The sequence below is a fragment of the Anopheles bellator genome, chromosome 1 (assembly GCF_943735745.2).
Source record: "Anopheles bellator chromosome 1, idAnoBellAS_SP24_06.2, whole genome shotgun sequence".
NCBI classification, from domain to species: domain Eukaryota; kingdom Metazoa; phylum Arthropoda; class Insecta; order Diptera; family Culicidae; genus Anopheles; species Anopheles bellator.
Genome location: NC_071285.1, coordinates 6,621,179 through 6,631,849, shown reverse-complemented (window position 1 = coordinate 6,631,849; position 10,671 = coordinate 6,621,179). Strand labels below are relative to the sequence as shown.

Below are 10,671 nucleotides of genomic sequence, written 5' to 3'. Positions count from 1 at the left end.
AACTAAAACACAAAACTTTACCTTCTTCCGAGCTTGCACCTCCTTTCTACTCCATACGTGGTTCAAACCGGAGTAACATCGGCAATGGGGTAGAAGCGTTTGTTGTCATAATAGTCGATTCTACATGAGGGCACCAATCTGTGTAGCCGTTCGACAGCAGCCACAGACACCGAGCAGCACTCGATGATGAATCTTTCCAGCAAAGGGAACTTTATCGGTATCTGGTCGAGCTCATCTTCCGGTAGATTCACGCTTTGAAAATGTAGCCCCTGGCGATGAAAAATTGGGAAGAATATATTTAATTAAACATCGCTTGGTTGATGTTTCTCTCTTTCTCTCTCTCTCTCTCTCACACTCTCTGATACACTTAACGAACTGGACCTTGTCAAACAGCGGACGTTGTTGCGATGAATGGAACGATTTTTAATATTGCCCGATAATTTAAGTTCCTGTAAGTGCATCAGTTTATCGATTCGTACAGAATCGTCTGCAACTAGCAGGAGCTGGTAAAGGAAATCAAAAAGATCGAATCAGTGCATCTGTAGTATCGAGGGTTTCCACGTTTCAAATTACCTCAGAGCTGATGATTAGTTCTAAGCTTCGAAGGTGAGAAAATTTCTCACAGATGAACTGTAAATCAGCGCAAGATATTTCTTCCGTGATTTTGAGACAGCTTAATCGTGGCACAACTTCGCAAAGATTCTCGAGCAGGACTTGAAGATAACGCGCTTCCAGCTGAACAGATTCGAGCGACTTCAAAGCTCCACGAAAAATTTTTCTATCCACTTTTCTATACAATTCCACTAATGTAAGATACTGTAACAATAACATATTGAGTAAAATATTCATTTTTACCTGTTATACGCTTACCTTGAGCTTAGTAAGTCGCACCAGCGACTCCAAAATGCCGTCTTCCGGAACATCCACAATAACGTTGCATAGATGTGTTAGCTCAGGACAGTGATGACTAATGGTTTGAATAAGTTTTGCCGGAAAACCATCGTACAAAGAGAGTCGTCGAAGCAAGGGGTGTCTTCGAAAAAAATCAGCACATCTCCCTAAATCCATCTTTTCATTCATGCTAAATTCAAAAACATTAATGGTCAAATCCTCTAGACGTGGAAACGTAAGCTCGAGAAAGCGGCGCAAATATGTTTCGTCCAAATCATTCACATTAACGAGTTTCAACTCTCCACTCAGGGCTTTCCATGCGTCCAGTTCCAGACCAGTCGAGCAGTTCATTGTAAGACTCTGCAAATTTGGAATATTCGTACGGAAGAAACTAGATAGCTGTCGCCGATTTGGGCTCTTTAACTCCGGTAAAACACGGAAAGTTGCATTATTTTTGCGATATTTTTGTTCAATGTTGTTACCATCTATCGACAAATGTTGTAGTGCAGGAATTTCCAGCAGAATCGATACCAGTTGCTGGGAAGATACACCAGTTTGAATGTCCAACATTCGGACGTGTGGCTTTAGCGTGTGCAGCAACCGTAGTAAGCTTTCCATCTGATCATCTGTCATGGTCACCGTCACCGTCTCGCATGGTTGACGGACGTTGCGATAGTTCCTTTTGGTGTTAATAACAAATGCACAATTGCAATCACACTTCACCAGCATCACACGGTCCATCCTTCGGCCCGAAAAGGTAAGATCCGCCCACCGCCGGCACACGAGGGACGCTAGTTTCAGCTCGTACACATCGAGCTCATCAAAAATGCTGCATAACATCTACCCAAAACAAACGCTTGTTAGTTAGCTACATTTACTTTTCATTGTAAATCACTTACTTCATCGGGCAGATCGTTCACATTCATTTTTTTCACGATGTTAACTGCGTAAAATTGTTTACAACTGAATCAACCGAAGGCAAGGAGTGTATTAAAATCCGCGCTGTCAGAAAGAATGTCAAAAAGACAGGATTACTTGACCGCGTTCCAGGGTTGTACTCCTAGCCATGGAAATCATCGTAGCAGACCCTGTCTAGTAATTGAACCGAAACGACTTATCTAATATTCGGCAAGAATACTTTTTTGCATCTCCTCTTTTGTTTCTTGAAGCGAGGGGCTCAAAAATTATTAATTCTCTTTTGATCTCAGTTCTGTCGCGATCGTTTATACTTTTTTGCACCTGCCCGTCGGGTCCTGGGGCTAGATATGTGATCTACCGCTCTAGCCCCAGTTCCCGGTAGGTCCGCCAGGTGTGCTGGTGGCTAGGCATCTAGGACGTACAGTGATGCTCAATGTTTACGCAACTAAAACAATTGTTTTGATTCGAGAAACATATCATAATTATCATTCATACATTCATATATTCATACAAAATCTGTTCTGTCCTTGCGCTTAATCAAATCAACGGTTCCGGTTCCGGTTCCGACGGCCAGAGGAGGGAGGAAAGGAGGAGAATCACTGTCAACTAATGCTTAATGCCTAGTGACGTTCTAGAGTTCCTACAAAACCAATCTTTATTTGTACAAAATGTGTATGAGAAGGTGTTAGTGTTTGTTCTTTGGCTTGGCTTTCACTTTTCATGTTTCATTTTTCAAGTTTCCTAATCCTGTGTAATGTCCTTTTGGCTGCTAGTACCCTGGGCCAAATCTCCTCAGTTATGTCGTCGTTAGTGCGAAGTTTTGACCCTGAATAGGTGAAGCTTAAAGCGATAGTAACGCATAAGGATATAAAATTTCGTAAAACCAAGGATGAACATCAACACTTTTCTTTTTAAGTAATTATTTAAAATCACGACCAATATCAAACTGTCAACCATGAAAGCCCGTTGGCACATCATGCTCCGACCGCTTAATAAACATGGCTGGTGACCCCACTCGGCGACGCAATGACAGATTGTGGAAAGCGATTAAAGGTTTGGGGTTCTCCTGCTCTTGCGCGGGGAAAGCTCCTGCGTAGGAAGTCATTTCCCGAACCCATAAGAGCCGGTTCCCTCGCAAGGGACGACTACCGGGCCCGATTGACTGCTTATCGTTTATCCATAAGTGTGTGCAAACGAGTGTCTGACTCGTCGCACCTCGCGCCGTTACGTCGGCACCAGCACCAGCCCGCCAACCAGTCAGCCTACCGTTTGTCATAAATAATGTCCTCCGAACTGGACCGCAGGCCGGCTCCGCAACCACCATGGGACCGGTACCGCTGACAGGTGTACCGGGAGCATTGCTTCGGGTTTGTCGGATTTATCGGCCCGTGCGGTGTCCCAGTCAACGAGAGTGATCCCAATCCGTTGCGCGCCCCGGTTTCGGTGCTTGTGGGCTGGAAAGTTTCGCAAGAACATAAATAATTCCCATAAATTATTCACAGTTGTCTTCGGCCGCCCTGCCAACCCCACCACCGGTTAGGTGCATCGAGATGCAGCCACCAACCGAGGCGCAGGTGCCGAGAGGGGTGACTGATGATGCAATAGCTCGGCACACCAACCAGATTGAGGCATTCCAGCGGCGGAAACAGGTTTTCTCCGGCCAGCCGTTCCCCTTTGGGGTAGGTTCAGGGCTTCGGAGCGGCTTCAGATTTCTTCCAAAACACCAGACCCCATTTCGCCAGCTGCTCAGGACTCCAATCGAACCAATCAATGCTCGAACGTTGACCGTCGGCCAGGGGAGTCCCACGCAACGGCATTTTGTATGCCGGCCGCCCGATACCCCCCCGATCATAAGCCTAGTTCTGGAATGCTTCCCCGCCGGCCTAACCTCCGCTAACACGTGGGGATGTTTTGCGAAATTGAAATTAATAAATTATACCGGGTCACCGGCCGCCAGACACCGGTGTCGGCCGTCAGGTGTCGAAGGTATTGCTGGAGGGCACAAAACCCAAATGTTTACTTCCAGTTGCGTAGGACTGAGCCCTAGAGTGGCGCCGTCAAAAATTCCAACGTCCCCAACCGAACCGAAGCGAACGACCAAGAATGTTCCCACAGAGGCCCCGGGCTGCTGCAGCAGCACCGGGATCGGATGGGATCGGAAAGTTTAGCTGCATAATTAAAAGTCCAATCGGTTCGAACCGATCGGCATCGGCATACCGGAGATTGGACCTCGGCGCGGGGATGAATGCCCTCTCGTGGACATGGCTGTAAGTTCGGTGCACATTCTAGAAGTTCAGTTCGAATTGGCAATTGGCAATGAATTGTTTTGAGGGAAGTTTCGAGCATCAACAAACAGCCTTTTTGGGGGGACATTTCATGCGCTGCGGAACCGCCATTTTGGTTGCACATTGAAAGTACATTTATTTTTGAAAATAAATGAAAACTACTCGAAACTGCTCGAAAGTGCTCGAAATTGGGAGTTTGGGTTGGCAACATCATATACCAAAATCTAATACAAAAATTGACAATCTAGTGATGCAGGTTGTTTGCCGAACAGTCTGACTATACCGTTTGGCCTGGCTCCTGGCTCAATGGCCAAACTCCAAAACGAAGTATCTTACTCTGGCAATTTGCTTTGGAGTAAACGATCGTCCTCGTGGCCGATTTGCAGCCAGCGTTGCAGCTGCCCAACAGTTTGCCGGTGCAAAGTGCAAAGTTGCACCCGCAACCCGGTTCCTGGTTCGACTTTTCCGAACAACCCCAAGACAGAGAGAGAGAGAGAGAGAGAGCGAGAGCGATCGAGTGCCCCGAAAGTTTTGTATCTTTCTTGTGGATGATTTTGTTTGGTTTTTCTCGTTTTTCTTGATGTTGTCTCCGTGGCGGTGGTTTCAGGGCCCTTTCGGCCCATCCTTTCCGGTCGGTTGGAATTTGCCCCCCGCGTTTTTGCGTTCTTTTACGTTTCAAATTACGCCCGTTCAAGCGGTTCCGAACCGGAAGTTCCGGTGAGCAGTTGGTGAGGTGAAAAAGTTTTTCTTTCCCCCGGCAAAAAGCTTACCGACCGGCCGGTATGCCGGTGCATTATGTTGCGAGTGGCCGGATTATGTGTTTTCCCGAGTTTTGCTTCTTCAAACAAGAGTTCACGTCCACCGACTCTTCCCGCCAGCTGTGGCCAGCAAATGAGAACAAACTGCAGTTTGTTGCGGGAGGCAGGCAGAAAGAATTCAGCCAAACGGTCGCTCGAAACACATCTTCGGTCGGGCTTTCGGGTTCGAGTTTTCCCCCGGACCGGAGACCGGTTTCAATTTACTCGGCGTTTCCCCCACCGAAGCACCCAGTCTGTCGCAATTGATTTTCGGAGTGCAAAGTTTGTGCGACTTTTACCGGCGAACTTCAACGGGGCGGGGGGATTCCTAGCGCCTAGTTCTCGTGGCGTCCTGTGTGTGTTTGGCCGGCATGTGGGACAAAGTGAACGAAACACAACTGTCCACCGGGAAGAGTCCACCTAATGAAATGTTATATTAAATGGAAACTGCCAACCGGGAAAACGGTTGGCCATTTCGGGCCACGTAATGTGCAATCCACTTGGCGCGGCGAGTGAAATGCATTACAGCGTGGAGGTGAAAACCTGGCCACATAATATGCGCTCGGATGCCGGATAATAACGGGGGCCTTAACACTCATTAAGGGTACGTGACAACAAGAGTGTGTAAAAAAAAGGACCCTCCGCACCGGCCGGGTCTTAATGAAAGCCAATGAAAAGTGTGAAACATGCCACCGAATGCCCGGGCGGTTCGGTCACCGCGTGTGTCTCATTTGTGGAATTGGATTTCGAAAAAAGGATTCAACCTACCTCCCGCTGCCCCCCCGGAGGGCTTATATCCCGGAGGGCTTTTCACGTCCGCGTGTTCCGTTGTTTCCGTTCGCTCTCCAGGGTGAGCGAGCCGGAAACGAATCTCGCCAGACTGTCAGAGGGGCCAACGTTGGGGCTGTGCTGAGCAAAAAAGGACGAAAAAGCGGGATGCATTCATAGGTCCTCATAATCAGACCTGGCTGAGGGGGTTGAGGATAAAACGTGGTCTCTCCATTCACACCACCATTGCTTCGGGTTTGGTTGGTCCCTCGGTAGGTTGGCCTGCAGCAGCCCACGGTGAGTGAGGGCGCAAAAGCCTAGACATGCGATATTAATTAATTTTAATCTCCTGGGACCCCGGGCCCGAAAGAAATGGCCAGGAACTTCCGCAGTTCCGTAGGAAGTCCCAACTGTGGGGGTCTTTCGACGCCGGTCTTTCCATCGAACAGCGCCCGGGAAGAATCTCACTGCCAGGCTCTGTAGACGGCTTTTAAAGCCAACGCCGGAAGTGCCGGGTAAACGTGCCTATGGAAGAGTGTGCCCATCAGACGTCCTCACCCCCCCAGGGGGTTCGTTGTGAGAGAGAGCGAGAGTGTTGCTGGTCGGTGGCCTCAGACTTCATTATGAATTTATGTTGGCCATTTCCCGGCGTACCACCCCGAGGAACCTCAAGGGGTCTTGGAGCTCTCTAGACAAACTTCTCGCTCGCCTTCACCGATCAATGTCTGCCCACCCGTCTGGATCGAACTTCCCCGGAAACCCGCCGGCCGCATGCCGCCGAATTCCCGGGAGGATTCGGTGGCGGTAGGACCCACACCCAAAAGCGCCACCAGATGGCGCGCTGCGCTGGCCAGCCGGTCGACCGGCGGGAATGTTTTGAATTTTTAATTTAATTGCACGATACTTGTCTGTGGGCCGTAAATTGGACCGTAAATTACTCGCCGGGAAGGGTGGAAGTTTTCCCTTCGGCCGCGGGGCGTCTGGAAAACTTCTGCCCAAACACGTGACACGTGCCGTGCCGTGCCGGGCCGGGCGGAGGAAGGCAAATCTTTCTGCCCACACAGCTCGCGTGCACCGCGGATGATAATTATTTTATGCTAATCAGAACTCGAGCAGAACTCGAGCTGGATGCCCTCAAGATGTGCGGAAGTCGGTTTGTCTAAAGATTTTCCGGCTCCTTTCTCTGTCCCCATTTCTCCTCGTGTGGTTCCGGATGCCGGAAGCATCCTTCGGGCTGCGGCAACGGAGAACAAGAAGCTGTGCCTTATAAATGAATGTTTTCATTACATTTGACGGTCCGCATTCCGGCCCGAAAGTAATGCTCTCTGCAGTGTGCCCCGCGAGTGTGTTCCTCGGTAGGTGAACCGAAACATCCGGGCTGCAGGGATGGCTATTAATTTCGATTCATAATTTCACCTCACTTGGTGGGGCCCCATGATTCGCCAGCGAAATCCCGCAACGCCCATGTTCCCATGGTTAGTCCCAGGTCAGCTCGGTAACTTGTTGGGAGGATTATTTCCTGCAAATACCACAGCTGGCCACAATTCCTGAGTTTTTGCCCTCTGTCCAAAAACTAGACCGACCGACATGTGTTCCAATTTGCATACCCATGCCGGGACATTTTAGAAAACACAGACCGCCGGCAAGATTGGGTGCTCAATTTTTTGCCCGGATTAGGGCCATTCCCGCCCTCGTTGTCCGAAACTTCCTTTCGTACGCATTCCGAGGGTCCGGGATCCGTGGCCAAGGCCACCAACCGTTCGGGTTGGGTTTGTTTATAAATTGAATCCAAAGCAATATTTGCATAATGCTGTTACAAGCGGCCATCGTTATCCCCTCGGATGCTGCTGAGGTTGCTACTATTGGGGGGGGCCCGACGACGCAAAAGGTGCGTCGGTTGCACCGAACTTTGCGGCGGGGCCAACGCCCCTTTTCTGCTCACTTTATGACAGACAAATGACAGACTTATTTGCAAACTTTGTGCCCCGGCCTTTGGGGAGTTCCGGGCCGAGCTGACTAATGGTTTTGGCGATTCTTTTCGACAGCCCCAAGAAAGGGGCTCCGTGCTCGGGAATGCCGGCCTGTCTACACAGTGGCCGGCCAGTGGTGTGGAGTCCTCCTTTCTTTCTTTTCTTCTTTTCGGGGCCAAAAAGCTTAATACGCTTGTTGGAAGTCCACTCAACATCTTCAATTTGTCCCCCGAACCAACCAGACCTTTAACACGGCTGTTGTATCGCCTTTCAAAGTATTGCCTTGCTTCGTAAGGCTCACTCGCGAATTCCATTAACAACCGAACCGAACAATACTCCGGAAGGGCCGGGACCAGATCCGGGAGCAGATTTTCCGTTTTTCCATAGACATGATAATGTCGGTTCCCGTTTCTGTCACGCCAAAAAAAGGGCGATGCATTCGAAGCCCGGGAGGATGAAGTCATTTTTCTTGTGTAAAACTTGTGTGCCTCCCCTAATTTTCGCCGCCCGGAAAATTGGGCGAGATGTACCCTCTTTATTAGGCATTCACGGATCATCAATCAGGGCCCGGTCTGGGTCTTGCGATGGTGAAGGCTCATCGCAAGGATACGCTCGGGTTACGCAGCGAAAGGACTCCCCGACTTGCCAACCCAACGATGGGGGGATCCAGGATGATCAATCGACGGGGGTACGGGTTTTTAATTAGTATTAGTTTTCCTCGATGAGTCCTTCGCGGGACAGTATCGGATTGATTACATTCCTTCACTCTTCAGGAGTTAGTGAAAATTTCAATTAAGCTCCCAGCCAGCCAGCCAGCCAGCAACAAAATCTGCGCTCCGTTGCGAAACGCTTCACTGCTAATCGACAAATAATCGTGTCTTGAGGCCGGATGCCCTGAGCCGCGACGAAGCCGCTCCGAGACCGGGGTTGTGTGTGGGACCGAAAAAAGAATTGATTGAATTCCGTCACGCTTTAACGCGCGGTGACAACTAAATTATTACTCACGACCATCACACGGCACGACGTCGTCGTCGTCGCCTAGCTCAGGGGGTCTGTCTCGGAAAGGAGAGCGACCACGGACCAGACCAGCACAAAAAACCGGTGCGTCTTTTCTTCGGCAACATAAAAGCCCACGCACGGCCCCCCCCACCCCCTCGCGGCATGTGCATGTAGATTAATGACGTCCGGGCGTGGTTTGCCCGCGACAAGTCCCGGGCGTGGGTTCGCGCTCTATCCGGGCGAGCAAACAGATGCCCTCCCCGCGTGGCCCTATTGGTGGTTTATGAGGGGGACAATTTCTTCACCATCACCAAGGTGGAGGTCCGGTCGAGGTTTAAAATGTGAGAAAAAAGGGATGAGTTTGCTGAAGGATGAAAATGGGCGCTGACGCCGGATTCGTCACCTGCCGGGTTCGTCGCTTGAATCGGTGACATTTATCATGTTTCGGGCGGTGACTCGAAAAGGGCCACATTAGGAGCGCAGCGTCCCCATCGAGCCGCGGCACAGCATAATACCATTATGGCGGGTGAAAAATTGAAACATTCTCGCGGCCACGCGGCACTGGCAGCTGGACAATAGGCCGGACCCGGGCATTGTGGGACGTGTGGGGGGCTCTGGACGAGTTTTTGATAAATTGCCCGCGGAAATGTCATCGCCGGAGAGCGGAGCTACGGGACGGCCGAGGACATAATTAGTTCATAAATTTCCCCATGGCCCCGATGAGCGTGGCCGCCGTGTCGCAAGCCACAAAGCGGGAGATCCTCTTTCGCATTGTTGCCCCGGTGTGTAGGCTCGGCAAACGTGCCCGGAGTTCAATCATTTTCGCCGCACGCCCTGTTCGTGCCTTGGCGAGACAATTTACACCAGTCAAAGGCCGGGCCCAGCATCCATGGGCCCCGATCGCAGGTGCGCAGGTTCCGTTCGAGTGTAGGCAATGTTTTCCATTGCAATCGCATGACATTTAAGTGATCGCGCCGAGGCGTTCGATTGCCAGCGAGACGACGGCGCTGGTTGTAGAATTCTAATTAGCCATGGCCATCGGACCGGCCATGGGCATGAACTGGACCTGGCTGGGAGCAGCAGAAGTGATTTTTCAACTCCGATTTCTATCCATTTTATCACGTCCGCCAATGGCGACCGCGCTGCGGAGTGATAATTATCTTGCTCGATCGTGCATCAACACATTGTCGCCACGTTAAATGGGGAAATAGGAGCACGGCATTCGGGTGCTGCGCCGTGCCGTGAACGGAATACACAATTTTGCGGACACGGGGCGCACCCTTCGCTAGGATAGCCTCTGGTAAGATCAGAAATGCAAGAACGATGCCTATATAGTTTTAATTGATCGGTCGATTTGTGGAAGGATTCAAACCGCTCAGTTGAATTTCCTTATTTTGCCATTGACCGTTTGAAGTGAGTTCAGGACTTTACATTGGATTGGTATCAACTGACTTCAAGACAGCACTTGAGAGAGTTTTTTCGAGCCAAGGAACAACTTGGAGTCGTTTTTGTTCTTCGACTTCTCTCCGTGCTCTTATTTGGAACCAGAAGCAGGAAGCCTATCGGCTCTTCTGTTGTCCCGTGAGATGACGTGATTCGCTGCTTGGTGGAGACCTTGTGGCATCCGCAGTACCAGTGTTGAATTGATCGCATGAAGAACTAGCAATGCAAATTCACTAGGATCAACGTAGAATCTTCTTAGGCCCTCACCCTTTCACTGATGTCTCAGACACCGACTTGGCCTGGAACAAATCGTATCGCTGCTTGATTTTTATAATGTCCCTTTCTCGGTGTCGCAATGCGTTCCTTTTTCAGACTTCCATTCAGTGATTATTTCAGTCGTTTATTAATCCCTATTAATCCGTTTATTAATCCCTATTAATTAATTAATCCGGTTACCTTTATCCCGTCTCGTCAGCTGCGATCATTCGTGTTATTAGATCTCAGTTCTGTGAGTAATTGTCAATCCGGGTACGCAGCTCATTGATTTTTTTTTACAAAATCCAAACCAATCTGCACATCTAAGGGACTTCAAACTCCTGT

General features: G+C 49.9%; 1 protein-coding gene across 1 annotated transcript; it reads right to left on the bottom strand.

Annotated features, from left to right (window-relative positions):
- Window positions 1–1,369: 1,369 nt before the first annotated feature.
- LOC131215397 (uncharacterized) lies at window positions 1,370–1,858 on the bottom strand. Its single transcript, XM_058209789.1, has 3 exons — window positions 1,791–1,858; window positions 1,460–1,731; window positions 1,370–1,376 (listed from the first exon to the last, which is right to left on the bottom strand). Exons 1-3 carry the CDS (start codon window positions 1,815–1,817, stop codon window positions 1,370–1,372), a joined length of 306 nt encoding a protein of 101 aa, XP_058065772.1. The 5' UTR covers window positions 1,818–1,858.
- Window positions 1,859–10,671: the final 8,813 nt, after the last annotated feature.

Excerpts from the sequence above, each read along its gene's own strand:
- LOC131215397 (XM_058209789.1), bottom strand. The coding sequence starts at position 1,817 with ATGAATGTGAACGATCTGCCCGATGAA. Across the intron at positions 1,732-1,790 it reads TGAACGATCTGCCCGATGAA|ATGTTATGCAGCATTTTTGA; the intron begins GTAAGTGATTTA and ends TGTTTTGGGTAG.